Source organism: Diuraphis noxia, unplaced genomic scaffold (assembly GCF_037042655.1).
Source record: "Diuraphis noxia isolate RWA-SAM2 unplaced genomic scaffold, SU_Dnox_SAM2 contig0004, whole genome shotgun sequence".
NCBI lineage: Eukaryota > Metazoa > Arthropoda > Insecta > Hemiptera > Aphididae > Diuraphis > Diuraphis noxia.
The window spans coordinates 28,647,229-28,666,376 of NW_028301714.1; the positions used below are offsets into that span (position 1 = coordinate 28,647,229).

Consider the following 19,148-nt stretch of genomic DNA (forward strand, 5'->3'; position numbering starts at 1 on the left):
ACTTATTTTTTCAAATGAGAAACTCAATTTTCTACTGTAATTTATTAAATGGATAATTTTTCTGGTAAAATTATAACTATATCAAAATAAAAATTTTAACGAGTCGTTTTTGAGTAACTTTTTGTACTAGACAGAATACAGAAAGTTCATCCACGAAAATGAGAATTGGAAGATTTAGTGGCTATGGTGATTTTAAAATGTAAATAATTTTAATATCTAATATATTTATAAATTATTATAATCAATTTATAAAAAAAATTGCTCGAGAATAATAAATACTAGGATCCAATATTACATAATCTATTTTGTATTTTTATAAAACCGTGCAAATTAAGGGCTTTTATCTTTATTATAAACGTTTTTTAATATCTCAGAAACTAATTCGAATTTTCCAAAAACTTATTCTCTTTTATCAATTTAAATTAGAAAAGGAGGTTTTATTCATAGAACAGTCTTTATATAATACCAAAGAATCTCAACAATTTTAAAATGTATGGTCTATGACACATTCATTCAAATTGAATAAATTTATTATCAAAAGATAAATTAGGGTAACTGGTAAGTATGGTTGGTGAACCACCCTGTACATTATAATATACGATGCAGACATGCAATGCTGTACATAAAAATATTGTACACACGTGTATACATTCAAAATTATTAGACCTGAGAATACACACATATACGCATAATAGACGTCACGCATTCGCCGAAGTCACTGGGTCAAGTATTTCGCTCCACATGGCGTGGGCCGAACAGGTATTATACATTGTCTAATGTCTATATACCCATTGGGGCAGACTTGCATAACAATGGCGACGACGACTCATTGAAAGCGTTAAAAGACAGCCGCAGAACGCGTGGAACGAAGAGTCGACTTGGTGCCACGCTGCCGCGCAGTTGTCAATGTGTTTGTGAATAGGTATCGTCTATAATAACAGACGCGATATAATAATAGTAAATAATTCGCCGGAAAATATCGCTATGAGTATGAAAGTTCGCCAAAATCGAATTTGATTTTTCTTTGGCGCGCGTAAAAAATGTTTACGAACCCGTCTTTAAATCTTTCGACCGCCGTAACCCGTAAATACTTGCAGCAGTTATTGTTGTTCCACACACGATTAAACTGTTGTTTCATAAAGCTGGCGCGCCTTTAATAACGGATCGATTCATCGCGAAGCTGCCACACAAAGATGAGAAACACGGTAAATATTGTATAATTTTACGAGTGTAATAATATGACATATTGTTTTTATTAATATTTAATTATGTCTGTGTATGATTCATACCTATGCGATGACTGAATCACGGGACAATTGACTTTCTCAACAGATCACGAGTATCTTAATATATTGAAGAAATTGTATGTAATAATTATTATTTATATTATATAGGTTCGTAGAAAACCAAAGCCAACATAATTTTTTCTGAATTTCTGCGAAAATATCTACTTGTACGACATTAGGTATAACGCCATAATAGTAATACAAAATATAGAAGTAAATCAAGTCAACTTCAGCGACTGACCTATATCATAATAAGTTGTTCAGATTTAATCATTATTTTACAACAATAAAATAAATAGTGAGTTAGGCGTTAAGAGAAAGAGATAGAAAAACAACGAGATGTGCAGTTTATTGACAAATATATGACCCTATGGACTAAACGTGTTATCGCTTATTGGGTCAATTCTATATAAATATAATATAATGGTTAATAATATTCATAATATGTATATATAGTAATGTGTAGTTGTGTAGTATATATTGTATGTTCGTTTAACAGTTGTGCAAATACTTATTGACTATTACTAGTAGGTACGAGTATTACTTACATACTCAGACTTTGTTCGAAGCTATTAACTTCGTTTATATACCTACATGTACAATGCGTCAATGCATAGGTATTAACATACTGTACAGTTTATCTATTTTATATAAAATTTAGGCATTTAGATATTATAATTGTATGATCAACTAATAGCTATGTATGTACACTTATTATGATAAAAATGCAAAACCAACAAATAATTCAATTTTATTGACTCAGTGAATCGGGGGAATATAAGCTTTTTGTGGTAAAATGTATGCATTTGTGGTATAATCCGAATATACAATACCTGTATCAACTGACAACAATAATAATAATAATGATAATAAAAATTATTATTATAATAAATTAATAATATATTGCCTGAAATCGGAAATTAAATTATGGAAAGCTACAGGATGATGACACGAGTGTCTCAAAGATTTCAGTAACCCATTTATATATACGTTATATATATATATGTAATTAATAATTAATTGGTACAAATCATTCGTTACACTTTATGATTTTATAATATGCATACATAATGAAATATTATACGATAATATGTAATTTTAAAATGTTATGCTGCAAATTACAAACATGTCATAGGAGGTATATGTGTACTTACACGATAAAATTCTAATTTATGAGCAATATTGTAGCTATATTTTTTAATAATAATTTTATACGATGAGTATCTTCTCTAGTCTCTACTCTATATTATACATATTATACTAATATTGTTGTTTTGTTTGTTTTCGTCCAAACGACGAACTCAATAAAAAAAAAAAAAAACATTGGTAATCATTATGAAACACAAGAGGTAAAATACTAGAATACACTATTCACACGCTCGGGAAAAAATTCAAACTTTTACTCAGATGAGGTTATATAATATAATATAATAGGTATATCTACGTTTAACGTATTATTTTACATATTAAAAAAAAATTAAACAAATAAATAAAAAATAAGCATTAAAAAGTAGTCACTCTTCGTCATAACTCCTAAGATATGTCCCAATAAATTATGCAACATCCATTAGGTATTAACCACCGTCTACTAACCAGTTATCATAATTTTTTTTTTTAGTTAACCCACGGCAACATAGGCCATTGGCCATTGGGTGTAGGGAAGGTTCTGTAGGATTTTAATTTGGGTAAGTTTTTGGTTCACGTATGTGTGTGCTTTTAGCAGAATTTCTAGTGGGCACCCGTAGGTTTTTGCCATACCTGTGTGGGGGGCGGCAGCCTCTGTTTCCAGACATTGTGAACTGTACGGAAAGCCATGCCACGCATGACCGGGATTCAAACAGGCGACGGTGTGCGTCGCTGCAAGTTCGCAACCGACGCCAAAATCCACACGGCCACTACACCCCCCCCCCTCCCATACCATAACCAGTTACATACTTCTTGTTCAAAATATGTAAAAGCTATTAATTTATTTATGAGTTTTAGTTTATCAAATCAATAAATTAACTCATATTTAGAAGCTAACGATAAAAAATAGGTAATTTAAAAAACAAAATACAATTATATAGGTAACTGCAGATTGGTGTGAATGTGTGATGACTGATGACTGTTGACGCGTTGAACATTAATAGGTATTATTTACGTAAATTGGAGCTGCCACTAAAATTCTTGATGCCCCTCAAAGTATCTCCTAACTTGGCCTTTTAATTTTAATTTTATGTTCATATGTATGTTAATTGCTATTTATTATAAACTCCCTCCCCCCAGATGTTAGAACATCAAAACAACAAGTTTCAGATTTGTAATAGGTAGCCAATTTAATCGTGACTTGATTTCGATTAAATGATAACAAATCAACTGATTTTCCCTAAATTACTTAATTATTTGTTTTACATTTATTTAAGTTTTTAAAACAAGTTGGATTTATCAAAAGTAAATCCAATTAATCTTAGCTTTGAGAAAACTGTTTTTATAGCTTTTATAAGATAGAACTGATTGGATACATTTCCAACTACCTACCATTGGAGTATTCATGGGTAGGGTTCTAGGGTTCTGACCCCTCCCCTCTGAAATTTTACAAAAAATCTTTTTTACCACTATTTGAATACACAAGTCGATCAATTTTTGGTAATTTTTAATAGATATAAATTAAATTATTTATTATTAATCATAATTTATTATAACTAATTATATAAAAACTAATAAGCAAATTTATTAAAATTGTTTATTATTATTTAAATTATTTACTCATGTAAAACTCTAACCAAACTAAAATTCTGCGTATGCTTAGTAATAATACCTACTAATCAGGATTTGGTTGTTGTAACAGTCGATTTTTTTTGAATAACAATATTTTGAAAGTCAAATGTGTTTTTCACTACCCAGCCACCTAGGAGTGGTCAATACTCAATAGGATCACAACATATTGTGTTTTCAAACTCTTTAACGTTTAATTTGATCGATGATTGGCAAATTTTGGAAATAAAACATTATACACACGATAGAAAATCACCTTTGACCGTAAAAAAGGTACACGTGTAAGTTCCTACACTAGGTACGTATGTTATAAGTTACCAATCTATACTGTCATACATTTTAACCGTTTATTCTATATAATATATAATTCTTTATAATATTTAATAATTAACCTAATAAATATTATCAATTTAATAAATTGAAATTTAATAATAATTTATAATTGTAAAAAACATTATAAGAAATGCATTCTTTATAATATTTGATAATTTTAAAAACAATAATTGTAGTATAATAAGTAATAACACTATTATGTTCTTACAATTATGAATTATTATTATATTTTATATAGAATACATTATACTTATATTTTATATAGAATAAAGGGTTAAAATGTATGATAGTATTTTATAAACGTATATTGATAATTTATAATATATTGTGTATATGTATAATATATTATACACTACGTAGAAACTAACATAGATATCTGTCTACCGCCGTGTAGGAACTAACATTCGAACCTTTTTTTTTCGTGTAGGAACTTACACATCACATATTTAGGAATTAACGTATGTAATTGTCTACCTGTTACTCTCGTGTAGGAACTTACGATTCCCCTTAAAATTTATTTCCGAAAGCATTATCTGTAACGCACCAATTCAGTAAACATGAATTTACTTTTAAAATGTAAGCAATACGCATTAAATGTATAAAAAGTCTTCATTTAGTTTTTAAATTAATTTTGCCCCCCCCCCCAAAAAAAAAAAAAAAAAAAATGAGACGCCGCGCCATTTTGATATTGATCTTTATATATTTATGCCATAGACTCGTTGCATTTATTAATGATATAGGTTGTATCGCATCGCATACCTATTAAATTATTCGAATCATTTGAAAAGCAAACCTTATACGAGTCGGATTTTTTTTCTTATCAGACCGATCAATTTAAATAATAATAAAAGTAATCATTTTCACAGTGTCTGTTTACGGTATTTTTGGTGGCCACGTGTACGATGGCCTCGATGGTGGAGTTTGATGATCAGAGGCAACCTTCCCTGTACGGCAACGACTATTCTTACTACGGAGCCGGATACAGCGTGGCGGCGCCAGAAAGAGAGGAAGAGTTGGCGCGCACCCATCACGTAAAGCACAAATTGAAGAAGCTCAAGAAAAAGCTGTTGGTACAGTGTTTGTTGGGGCACGGCCGACGGCGGCGTGACACGTCCGAGGCTTCCGGTCGCTTCTTTCTTCCGGTAGTATTGCAGAGCACCAACGTGAACGTGGGTTCTGGCGGCGGTGGCGGCGGCCATCAGCAGCAACAGTCACACCACAGCGGATGCATGCAAATGTTTGGCGATGACAACAGTCACGGTCCGCTGGGCTCGTTGGGCTCACCGTTAGGCTCACTGGGCTCGGCGCTCGGTTCGCTGGGGCCTGCTCCAGTGACGGAAGAGTCAGAAGATGGCGGAAACCGAAATTACGCGGCCAACTGGAACAGATATGCCAGACAGTTCCGCCGTAACTTTGTAAGGCCGCTATACCGCTTGTTCTAGGCGACGTGGGTACATCATTATCGGCGATTCAATTCGGTCACGTCATTGATATATAGGTACCTATATGTACATAATAGGAATCAAGAACAAGTGGAACTAATTCATGTTTCATTGATTATATTAATTTATTGTATAATGCGATATACTTTAAAGGAACCTATTAAATTTTTTAATTTTTTTCATTAGAATTATGTCCACCCATATGTATATAGGTACCCATAACGTGGACTTAACAATATAATGGATTGCCCCGTAGGAATAAAATAATCATAATTTACCTGCATAATATATATTTTTTTGATCTACACCCGACCTGTATAATTTTAAGATTTTTGTGACAGAGCCTGCTGCACTTCCCGTTACCACGAGTATCTAACGGGAAAGTTTTTAAATTTCAACATTCTCTGGATTTCAGCTATATTCAATGCCATTCTATTTTCTTATGCATATAACAGATGATACTTATCGGAAAATAATAAATCTAATTTTTGATCTTATAATCTAGACATACCTCGATGCATAACAATCGTTATGATTTTTTTTATGGTGGAATACGATTTTAAAGAAATTCGAAGGCGGTAAAATTAAATAAATATTGGTAAAGGAGCACGGCGTTAAAATGTCCACCTTGGGTCTTGGGCGACAGGCTTGAATCCACATACCTACCTATAAAAAACTACCCCCACCCCTTACGAACTCCATACTTGCCTTTAGTATCGCGGACATAAACATCTGGCTTAATTGTTTGAGGCTGTACCTAATATGTGGAAAACTGTTTAGGAGTTAGAGCAAGGCATGATAACTACAACGGTCAAACGGCTTGTGGCCGATTTTACGCCAACGAGTGCACAAATGAAATTTTCGACACATCAAAATAGGCATCTCAGTACCTTACCTACGGTCTACGACCATATTCGGCATATTCCCATTTGTAAATTGTAATAATAGAGTTTAAAAGGCATACCTTATAGCCTATAAGTTGTACGTTGTAGTTACAATTTAAATAATACAGTTTTTACTAAACTAAAGTCATGATTGTTCTTAAGTAGCTATTGTAAATTGTAAATAATTATTTACTTACACATAATAAATAGTTATATTAAGTACAATAATACAAAATATATGTTGAGAGTTTAAGACAGCACAGATTTAGGAAATAATCAATAAGTAGTTATCAAATCCTTAAGCCATACAAATTATAAAGATATAAACTAATTTAAGTTTAGTTTAGGTAATCTATGTACAAATTAAAAGTTAACAAATAATATATTTAACTCTTTATGTTTGAAGTTAACATAGAAGATAATTAACTTAACTCGGTGAAAAAATTTAGTTGCAATTTTTTTTTAAATTATTACTTGGGATGTCACATAGTTATTTACAATAATATCTCAATAATTTTTTTTTTTAAAACAATGTTGTTAAAAATTATTTCTGCATACCCACAACAGTGATATATGTACGCTTAGCATGTAGTTGTATTAGAGTAATATGATATGTACCTATACTGGCGTATGTGACTACAGGACCAGACACTCAAGAGGGAATCTGCTGATCCAGCAATTTAGTTATTAGAAAACTAACTTACTAGTTAAAGTGTAACTTCAAAACAAAATGTAACTAGTAAATTACCACCTTTATTAGTGTTATCAGTAGGTGTTATTTTAATAAATCATGTTTTATTAAGTTTAAGTACTAACACATATTGTGCAAATTGACTGTAAATAAAATAATAAGGTAGGTATGAATTTCTTTAATGATTTAATTGTAATCTAACTTATGATAGTGAAATTGTTAATATTATATTATTTTAATTTTACAGTTTTATAATTAAAGAGAATACAATTACGCTGAAGTATGAATTAATATGTATGGACTAATATGTATGGACTAATGTTTATGGTTTATTTACGATTTTGTACATTTTAAGCTTATTTTCTGGTTTTTTGTTAAGTTTATACGTCATGTTTCATGTCACTATGTCAGGTTAGGATAAATTATTAGTAATGTTGATTTTTTTCATTAATAAATTTCAAAAGTTTTTGTATTTAATATTTCACTGGTCTGTCTCATGAAGCTAGGATGGTGATTTTATTTTTATTTAGAATATTTAATAATGAAATATAATGAAGATATGAAATTAATAAAAACAAAATAAATGTTTTTTTTATTTGTTAATATGTAATTTAACAGGGATGAACACAATAGTTGAACTATTCATCATTGGAAAAGTAGTAGAACTAAAAAAAAAAATAAACTTAAACCATTAAGAAAATTTAACATCTTGACATAGTGATATATTTACTTTACAATAATACATAATTTAATATATTCAGTGTTAAAATAATAATACTATAGAATTTTTTCATCTGTAATTTATAATTTAAATTTAAATAGGAAACATAAACATTAAATAATATAATGACAATAATAACATTATTTTCAACATATATTCTTCTGTGTAAAATAATTTATGAAAAATAAATAATGAATAATAATATTAAACATCTAATAATAATATATAATTAACGAGGGTCAAATGATTATTAATGCATAATTTCTTCACAAAAGTAAAATTAAATTGTATTGTATAAAGATATAATGAAATTTTAAAAGAGCCTCAATAATATGAATATAATTTTTCGTCATAAATGCTCACAGTATTTTAATTTGAATAGGGAATGCAATTTAACTACTCCAAAAATATTCATTTTACAATAGTAAAATTATGCTAATGGAAGCCGACAAAAAAATAACAAACTGGAGTTTTAAAATTCATTATTTAATTACATTTAAATATGAAACTTACAAAAAAAAAAAAAAAAAAACAATCACATAGTCAATTTTTTAGACAAGTACTTAAAAAAATGTCATGTAAATGTTATCAAAATACTGATAACCTCTCTGTGAATATAGTGAATTATTAAATATTTTCTATTGAATTTAAGACTAGAAAAAAGTAATTGGTGAAACAGGCAGTTTTTTTATAATGGTAAATTATAGTCCAATGATATAATAATAAACAAAATAATGTTTTGTTTGGTTAAAAATTAAAGTTTCAGAAATATGGGAAAATAAATAAATAATAATTTTTTTTACATAATATTATACTAATATTTGGACATGAATAAAAATTATTCTTGTTGATTATTTAAAGAAAAAAATCTTCACTAACTTGATTTAGCATCAAATTCTGACCAAGCATTGTTCAGTTCCACAAAAATTAGTTTTGCAATATTTTCATTACAAGTTCCGGTTTGCTAAAATAATAAGTTAAAATGTAATAACTCCTTAATATATTTATTTTTGTTATATTCATTAATATTTGGTTGAATCAAATGTTTTACCTTATCAGGATGAACAGCAAGACATGCTTTTCTATATGCTTTTTTTACATCAGCATAGGTTACCAAATTACTGAGATTGCAATTCCACCCAGATCCTTCCCATAACACTGTATGTAGCGTACCGAGTAAAGCTCTAATATTTCCTTTTTTTCCTTCAACCCATTCCATAACCTTAAAAAATAAAATGTAATAATGAGAAGCATTAATAATTAACATTTTAATAATGTTTACTTTTAGTTTTTCTGGGTCGATTTCCTTGACCAAATCTTCTCGACGCATTTCATTTATTGTTTTTGGACCAGGATTTAGTTTTGAACTGAATGTGTACCCTTGGCTACCTAAAAGATCTCCAAAAATATCCCCACCAGATTTTGGAGGAGCTTTTGTTGTTTCTGATTCAATGTTTATACCGCTGTAATTAGGTTCAGCAGGTGTCCTAGCTGACTTTGTAGGGCTATCTAAAGTTACAAAATATTAAAATATAAAATAGATTTTTTAAGACAGAATAAAATAACTTGTTTGTGAATGGCTTGAAAAATTCATCCAATTATCAGTTTTCAAAAAATCAAAATCATCAACATTGGATTTTGTAGAAGTAAAACTGCCATTTGAAACATTTCTTCCATTCACAGCTACAATGCATAAAAAAAGTATTGATAAGTATTTAAAATCTTATAAACTGTTTAAGATTACAATCACTTACAATTAGGTATCTTTATGTCCTGTGGAACTGATTGGTTAACCCAAGAATTATTTGTTTTATTTTTGCTAGGAGCATTTAAATTTAACAAATCGCCACCCTATTTATAAAAAAATGTAAATGTATTTCTAATTTGATGATATAAATTTAGTGCTTACATTTGAATTTGTTTTTGAAACAAATGGATCAAATAAAATATCATTATTTGTATTTGAAGCGTTTACAAATCCTCCAAATAAATCTTTAGATTCAGTATTTTCAGACTCAGGTCCTAATAAATCAAATAAATTATCCGGTTTTGATGTCTGAACTGGTTCATCCTCTAATGAAACTGATGAAAAATTTAATAATAGGCCTTCATTTGGTTTATTTAATGGAACTTGAGTTTTTGGAGGTAAATGTGGTCTTGGTGGTGGTACTCGAATAGGAACATTTGCTGGTTCCTACAACAAAGAATAAAAGTTAAAATACTTGTCATGAATAGTGGAAATGCTTTATACTTTTGGTTGAACAACTGGTGATGTCTTAATTTTTTTATTTCCCTGGGGAAACAAATCATGGAACTGAGTATTCTCAATGGAAGTTGAGAATAGTAAATCAGGTTTCTTACTGTTATCTCTTGTTTTGCATTGTAACGAGATCCCATTTTTATGTTGTTCTATTTCAATTTTCACATGAAACATATTACTCTGATAGTGTTCAGAACTCGCTAAGAAATCTAATTCACTCCTAAAATAAAATGTTTTATACTTATAATTAAGCTTAAATTTTTTATTTTCATATCATGAAAATTATGTCAGAACATTATACTTACTTAGTAAAATCTAAAACAATATCTTCACCATCAGGAAACATCAAAAAATCAGAATGAAACTGTAGTTGAAATATTTTAATGGGCACTGTTCGTCCAAGAACTTGTCTAGAATGGTATACAATGAGTGTTATGTCATTTCGAATTCCAGCAGGTAATAATTTCAAGGCAAGTGATACCTATAAGAGAAATTTTTTTTAATCTATACAATGCATGATAAATTAATAATTACTTTTCCATGGGAAATATCATATGATGACAATCGCTCATATTCCAGTTCTGTAGTTAAAACTTTATTGTAACCTTCAAAAATTTCAACAAACGGACGACAGCCATCGCTAAATCAGTTGCAAAAATAAATTTAGAATAAATAAAATAAAAACATTTAGTTGAATTACACACTATTACAGGGTTGGGCAGTATCTTAAATACAATTGCATCTTGTATCTTGTATCTCGATACAATTATATGAAGTATCAAATAACTTGTATCGCGATACATTTTTAGTCAATGTATCTATAATAGTATTATATTATAGTATTTCATAAAATAATTTATGATGTGATACAAGATACAATTCTGATTTTATTATCAAAGTAATAATTAATAATAATAATAATAAATAATCAAAAAATTAATATTTTTATTTAATATTATAGGTTGTTGGAAATAATTTTTCAACCCAGTACTGATAAATCATAAAATATAGTTATATATGTGATGTATATTGTGTATATATATATTATATCTGTGACACAGGCACATTGAATTGGACTTTATGTCTGTACCTTATTAGATATCTGTAATTTTGTATAATAGTGTACCTAATAGTTACTACGTTATAGTGTACCTTTCGCGATAAAGTAGGTAATAAACACGATAAAATTAATAGATACTATTTTTACACAAGCACTGCCGGCTACACAGATGTTCTGTGAGTCACTATGTGACGAATGTTTGCCTTTACTATACTGACTCAGATTGTATGTAATATATTAGTATGTCTGAAATGAAAAATGATTTGTATATTCCTCTCATGTTGGATGGAAAATATTTCTAAATAAAAAAATTACCAGAGATGGAAAATGAAAACCTCAAAGCAGAATATGTTTTCTGCAAAGATGACAAAAAGAATATAGCGGCACATTAAGATCCATTTCAAATTTTCGTATTCATATTAAGGTAAATTTATTAATTATTATTATTTGTTATTTATTATTTATTAATTAATTATTTTAATGTTGTTTTAAATTTCAGAGAATTCACAGTAATGTTCTAGAAGAATTTGAGAATTATATTAAACATACTGTTAACGAACATAGTGGTACAAAAGGAAAATTAAATGATTCAAACTCAAACACACATAAACAACAGAAATTAAATTTGTATTTAAACGATCATCAAAATAACGAGTCCAAACAAAAAACGTTTGATACAAATATTATAAATTATGTTGTGTGTAGCATGAAGCTATTATCAACGGTTGAAGACGAACATTGTATAAAGATGATTAACGGTTATTATATTGAGTATTGACATATTGTATTTGTAAACATACAAATTTTCATAAGACTAATATTGTGACTGATACTGATAAACAATAATAACATAACTCTATTGCATATTTATTTGGTAAAATATTTAATCACCTCATTAATTACATATATCATATTACTGTTACGACGTTACGTGTACTAGTCCAAATTAGTGTAATGACCGTTTCGTTTCATTATTTATTATTTTTTTATACTAATATATAAAACTATTTTTTATTATAATTATTAAAAATAAAAATGCATATTTAATATATTGTATATTATAGTATATAATACTAAACGCCATACGAGAAATTACGTATTAAACCTATAACGCATAACTTAATGTCTCTTTCTAATGACTTAATAGATATTGATGGTACTTTAAAAATATTTTTGGGAAGAACATTAAGCTGTCACGTTCTAGGAAACTACACATTTATTTGTGAAAAATTAAAAAATGTTTTTGAATCTGATTCAAGGCCTAGTATATTTACAACAGCTTATATTTGGTCAATAAACTACAAATCATTTATGGGAGTCACAGCGCATTGGGTACATTTTATTTTTATTTTAGTATATAAACTAATACATTAACTTTAATATTTATAATTTATTTCAGATTGATGAAAACACATTAACTAGTCTAAGTTGTGTATTAGCCTGTAGGTGATTTTGTGGCTCTCACACTTATGATAAAATTGCTGAATTGCTACATGAAATAAAATGCGAGTTTTTAATTGAAAGAGAACAGTTGATTTCAACTGTTACCGACAATGGTTCAAATTTTGTCAAAGCATTTAAAGAATTTGGTTGAGGATTAGAATGGAATTTTCAAACTGATGATTTAGAATTCAATGGTATGAAAAAATATATAAATAGGTACACCATGCACCTATGGTTTTTGTTTTAATTAAATTATTTTGAATTTGTAGATGATAGAGAAAATTCAGACGAAGAAGAATGTAGTGATATGGCTACATTTGAAAGTATCGAAGTAGTTAACATCATGACACAATACACTGCAATTTTTTTACCTCATCATTTACGCTGTGCAAGTCACACATTGAGTCGTATTACAGATTTTAACAAAATTCTAAAAAGGACTCCAGCATCTAGAATCAAATTCTGTTATGGGTAAATGTACAATACTCTGGAATTTGTCACGAAGACCAAAATCTTCGGAAATCATCCATACTATATTAAATCGTTCGCTGAAATATCCATGTCCTACTCGGTAGAACTCTCTTTATGACGGTATTACATAGCTTTTGAAATACAAAGACAAATTAAATTTAGTGTTAAACAAATTAAATGTTAAGTACAGTTTAAAAGATATAGATTTTGAATACTTAGAGGAATTAGCTGCGTTATTAAAGCCTATTGCTGGTGCCTTAGACTTTTGCAGAATGAAAATCAATGTTACTATAAGGTCAGTTTTTATCCACATTATATTCACTTAAAACTAGACTAGAAATGTTAAAAGAAAAAAATTTTCGTCATTTAACTAATATGATTAATATGGTTAATTCTTAGTAAAATGATTTAGCGATTTTTTCAAATTATCTTCAGTTGCCATGAAAAAAATAGAATTCAAAACCTATGTACAAATGCTGCAAAAAATATTTTTAATAATGATGTTAGTAATAACTCAAATTCTAGCAATCAAGATGACAAAAATTTTATTGTTTTTTCATCGCAACCAGAAGCTAAAATCATTAAAAAAGCTGACTTGGAAGTAGTTACTAAAAAAGTAAATCATTAAATATCCTAAACAATTATTATTCAATTATAAAAAAACTTTTTATTAGATTTAATACCAGCTTGTGCTCTTTAGCACCAGTAGAACGAATGTTTTCCATGGCAGGATTTATTAATAATCCTACCAGAAATAAATTATCCAATATTACCTTTGAAAAACTTGAATTTTTAAAAGGAAACAAAGATAAATTAATAAATTAATGATGTTAGGTACAATGTACTATTTAAATTAAATCCGGACTGTCAACTGACTTATATTATTATACATTGTATTATATATCATAATTTATAATATTTATAATGTATTAAACATTTTTTTTATTATACTAAAATTATTTTTATTTATATAATTCAATATGACTATATCAAGTAAATACAATTTTTAATTTATAATTATTTAATTTTAATGTAATCATATTGTAGTTATTTTTGGTAGCATCATTGACAATAATAAGATTATGTAGGTAATGTCGAATTGATTTGTTTTATTACTAATGTATAATTGTTACTGAATAAGTGTAAATTTTAATTTTTTTTATTTGTCATTCTAATTACTTAATGAAGTGCCCATCCTCATAATTTTTAAAAATCCAGTGACTAATTTTATTAAAATGTATCAAGTATCTCGATACTCGTTTTTGAGTATCTTGCCCAACACTGACTATACAGGTGTCCCGTGAGAATTTATCCATTGTGATATCTCCCAAAATAATGGTGATATCGAAATTCTGGTTTTGTAATAAGACTCACAAGGATAAGAACTACAATTATTTCATATTTTAATTTATTTTAATGTTTTGGTAAAAAAGTTAAAAAATATATTTTTATATTTAATTATTTCCAAAAATGTTAAAGATAGCCGTTTTGTAGAGTTTATTTTTCTGAAAATATTAACGTTTCAAAATTTTATTTTCATTAATTTTCTGATTTTTAAAATTTTTTTTAGTTCGAGAAAAATTGCGAATTATTTAACACTATAATGTTATCAAACATATGACCCACCATGTCGAGCACATTCCCATACGGCTGGCCGAATACTTTCCGTGTTCCTAATAGTTATAAATTTATAATCATATTTTATTTCTTTGAAACTAGAAAAAGTATTAAAAATCAAGAAATTAATGAAAATAAAATTTTGAAACGTCAATATTTTCTGAAAAATAAATTCTATAAAATGGCTATCATTAATTTTTTTGGAAATAATTAAATAAAAAATATATTTTAAATTTTTTACTAAAACAATTAAATAAATTAAAAAATGAAATAATTATAGTTTTTATCCCAATGAATCTTATTATAAAACCAGAATTTTGATATCTCCATTATTCCGTGAGATATCGCAATGGGTAAATCCTCGCAGGACACTCTGCATACACCTATATAATAAAATAAAATATTCATACCGATTTTTATTAAAAAGAGGAACTGGTTCCATAGTGAGTCTTCTTATATTTATTGAGTCAATATTATGTGTGTGCTCAGTCGCAATATAATTTAAATACCTATTGAAAATAAATCATTTTAATAATATTATATCAGTAATAAAATAATTGACTAAGCAAGTACTTGGCTAAGTCCCAATGTTTTCCATATTGGTAATATAGAAAATAATGGTTTACCATGTGCACATAAAACCAGAAAAATCCAAATAAACTTTTAAATTACCTATTTTCTGAGGGCTGAAAATTAGGGGCAGACTTTTTGACAGCATATATTGTACAAACATTTTCAGCAGTATCTGATGCATTTGTATACAATAAAAATGCGCAAACTATTAATGCAGAAGTACCAGTGTTTTCCTAAAACCAAAAATAGTAATTAAAAAATAAATAAGATAAAGTTTAGTTTTAAAAAATATTACTGTTGATTGGACAATAACACAAAGATTTGTGGAATTATTAGTTAGAAAACTATACATGTCATCGCAAACTGCATATATCTCATGTAAAGTAGGACATGTTATTGCTTTTGGATGAACTTCTATCACCTTAACATTTAAAAAACACAATTCAGAATACTAAATTAACTAATATTAAATATAATTATGCATTGACATACAACTGAACGTCCAATGGCCCGAGGATATGAATGTCCTGTCATGTTGTATAATCGACATTGTCTGTTGTCTAAACACGAAGCAATATTTTCTGAGTTTGTGTCTTGAGGAACAGTTAACACAGCTAGTTTTGATGTTATAAACACCATGTCTATACCAGATTTCACATTGACTGATCTAATTACAGATAGCAAAGTATAAGAAGTTGTCTATGAGATAATACAATATATTCTATTTCCCCTGTTGTAATACATAAGTACTCACGATTGAACTGTTTGCATTACTCGGTTAGATGTGTCTTTTAGATTTTTTAAGAAACTCCCTGCTCCACCACGTATTTGAGAAAATAAACCTGAATTAGGCATAGTTACTGGTAATGGTCTGCAAATTATTTAATCACAAACATTATTTCGGTTCAAATTATGTAAACCTTATTTATGCATTGTAAATTACTTCGCTGCTACTGGTTGCTGTGGAATACTAGGAATAGTAGATCCAATAGATTCCAATGGTTTTCCTTCACATTTCAATTTGTTGATATCCAATGAATCAATTTTAACTTGATACATTTCTTTAATGCGCTCAATAAGTTTTAATGATTCAAAAACTGACATTCTTAATGAAGGATCTGGTTGTAAACATCCCTCTAAAAATAAAAAATAAAATATTAATATTAAGGATATTAAAATAAAATTTACATACTTATTATAGTGATAAAATCAGAGTATGAACTTTCTATTTGTGACAGTGAAAATCTTGCATTTAATATTGCTAGTTTATTAGAATCTTCAAATGGATGCCGATTACAACATAAAGCATAACAAATACAACCTAAAGCCCACACATCAACAGCTGTACCAATTTCATGATTAGACCAAGTATCAATCATTTCAGGAGCACGGTACATTGGAGTTGTACATTGATTAAGCTAAAAAATAAAACAAAAAAAATTTTCAAAAATTTTAAATTCTAGTAAAAAATTTCTTGTACAAATAGAATACATTTTTATTATAACTATCACTCAGGAAAAAAATTAAATATTAAAAGTATTCATATTAATTTTAGAATCTCTTCAGAAAATATCTAATGTATATTATACATAATTTTTAATGAATTTACTTTATCTTCTAAGACAGCTCGTTGCTGTGATGTCCAATTCTCATCTGGCTTATAAACTTTTGTTGTACAACTTCCAAAATCGCATAATTTAATTTTACCATCATCACTGATCAAAAAGTTTTCAACCTAATATTTAAAAAAGATAAAAAACTGTTAGTATTGATTATATAATATACTCTGGAATTATTAATACATTTAGGCCCATTAAAGAATACAAAGATTTTAAATATATAATATACATAATGGAAAGCAAAAGGCAACATTTTTTGGACTAGGTATAGTTCAGGTAATTGGGTAAAAATTAACAATGTAAATCATTATGTAAGAAATATGTTGAAACCCTAAATAGGAAACAGTCACTCTCGGTTGCAGAAATTTTGTCCACTATTCAGAGGATTCAGATTGTCGAAAGTTTTTAGTTGGTTTCCAAGAAAACTTCCTTTATTGAAAAGTGTCTATTAGGAGAGATTTTATTGTAATTTAATATATTTATTTGGAGACAAATAGAATTGATATAAAATTAAAATTATCAACTCAATGTCAGTAATGAATACTGTACATCACAACAGATATAACTACTAATTAGATTCTGTCAATCAAAAACTTAAATTAGTCATATGGGTGAAATAAAATATCTTTCTATGAAGGGCAGAAAGGCAACAGGTTTACAGTATCAGAGTCTGAACACTATAAGTTTTGTTAAATATTATTTGATTACAGAAGTTTGTCACATAACACAGACCTTTAGATCTCTATGAATGAGAGGTGGACTTTGACAGTGCATATGTCGTGTAGCTGAACACATTTGGTAAAATACTGAAGTAACAATATTTGTATGCAAAGGTTTTTCTCTAGCTGATAATAACTCTGCAACATTTCCTCCTAAACAATATATTAATATAATTTAGTAACAACAAAGTAGATATTTTATGTAAACCGACCTGGACAGAATTCTGTTAAAATAAGATACTCGTTTGTTCCTCTAGGTGAATCAATTTTACTAGTAAACGCTGCTGACATAAAATGTATTATGTTTGGATGACCACATAGCTTTTTCTAAACAATTGTAAATTATGCTTAAACCTATGATAAAATAATTCTCAAATATAATCTACTTACAAGTACATCGATTTCATTAAGAATAACTTTATCAGCTGCATCATCTGCAGCAAGTAATTTCTAAAAATAAAAATGAATATAGTATTATTCACTAGCCACTACTTATATAGGTATTACAGAAAGAAACAATAAAGTTAAATATTGTTTAAAAAATTCACAGAAATATTTAATAATAATATAAAAATTATAAAAAAAAAAATTTATAAGTATTAAAAATATGGTTAAAGGATTAAAAGTTTATATATTTAAGATATGTATTAAAGTTATGTAACAATTAATAAAACCGCCCCCAATAATAATATTATCATACAAGTTATGTGTACTTCATTATTTAAACATAAAACAAGAAGGTAAAACATCTCACCTTTAATGCATATTCTTTACCAGTATCTTGAGCTTGGGCTACAAACACCATACCTGATCCACCTGAACCATATTGCAAAATATTAAATAAAATGTACCTACACCTAATCAACCACTATTTTAGTTCTCACCTTCGGCTATAAGTCTTTTTATCTTTAGTTTAACATTGCCCAATTCTATGTTAGAACCAACATAATCATTGTTTTCGGCCGAGAAACTACTACTAAAGTAGTCGAGAGCAGATTTGAAAATATCAGACATATTTTACTAATAAATAAAAACGTTACGAATATTAAATTACATGTAACTTTATTAAAAACTAAAACTAATTCATTGTAAATAAAATGTATTGCACCAGATTTTAAATTTCAACAGTATATTTACAAATATAATAACAATAAACAGTTAATGAATAACAACAAAAGTAAGACATGATTAAAACATAATTTCAATTATTTGTAATGAATTTGTTTTTTATAAGTTTTAGAGACTATTTATTTATAAAAAACTTGTTTTTTTCTT

The 19,148-nt window shown here is 27.8% G+C and overlaps 2 protein-coding genes and 1 long non-coding RNA gene across 5 annotated transcripts; 2 read left to right on the forward strand and 1 right to left on the reverse strand.

Annotated features, from left to right (window-relative positions):
• The first annotated feature begins 847 nt into the window (after positions 1-847).
• Positions 848-7,869, forward strand: LOC107173169 (uncharacterized). Of its 2 annotated transcripts, XM_089225144.1 has the most exons (3): positions 848-1,205; positions 1,333-1,363; positions 5,240-7,869. In XM_089225144.1, exon 3 carries the CDS (start codon positions 5,276-5,278, stop codon positions 5,813-5,815), a length of 540 nt encoding a protein of 179 aa, XP_089081270.1. In that variant the 5' UTR covers positions 848-1,205; positions 1,333-1,363; positions 5,240-5,275; the 3' UTR covers positions 5,816-7,869. The 2 variants fall into 2 exon arrangements, with proteins under 2 accessions (XP_089081270.1, XP_015379075.1); XM_015523589.2 differs by lacking the exon at positions 1,333-1,363 and having other exon boundaries at positions 849-1,205.
• Positions 7,870-8,708: 839 nt separating this feature from the next.
• Positions 8,709-19,075, reverse strand: aux (cyclin-G-associated kinase). The gene is made up of 22 exons (XM_015523592.2): positions 18,758-19,075; positions 18,628-18,689; positions 18,264-18,323; positions 18,086-18,200; positions 17,887-18,026; positions 17,145-17,270; positions 16,728-16,953; positions 16,479-16,671; positions 16,290-16,406; positions 16,028-16,202; positions 15,831-15,956; positions 15,635-15,768; positions 15,373-15,471; positions 10,906-11,011; positions 10,677-10,852; positions 10,363-10,591; positions 10,021-10,305; positions 9,866-9,962; positions 9,678-9,794; positions 9,394-9,620; positions 9,163-9,333; positions 8,709-9,075 (listed from the first exon to the last, which is right to left on the reverse strand). The coding sequence occupies exons 1-22, from the start codon at positions 18,885-18,887 to the stop codon at positions 8,986-8,988; spliced, it is 3,201 nt and encodes a 1,066-aa protein (XP_015379078.2). The 5' UTR covers positions 18,888-19,075; the 3' UTR covers positions 8,709-8,985.
• On the forward strand, positions 11,335-14,424 carry LOC149055924 (uncharacterized). 2 transcript variants are annotated; one of them, XR_016191302.1, is made up of 4 exons: positions 11,335-11,855; positions 11,931-12,763; positions 12,831-13,068; positions 13,144-14,424. It is a non-coding gene; the product is annotated as an uncharacterized LOC149055924 (long non-coding RNA). The 2 variants fall into 2 exon arrangements; XR_016191303.1 differs by having other exon boundaries at positions 12,831-14,424.
• Positions 19,076-19,148: the final 73 nt, after the last annotated feature.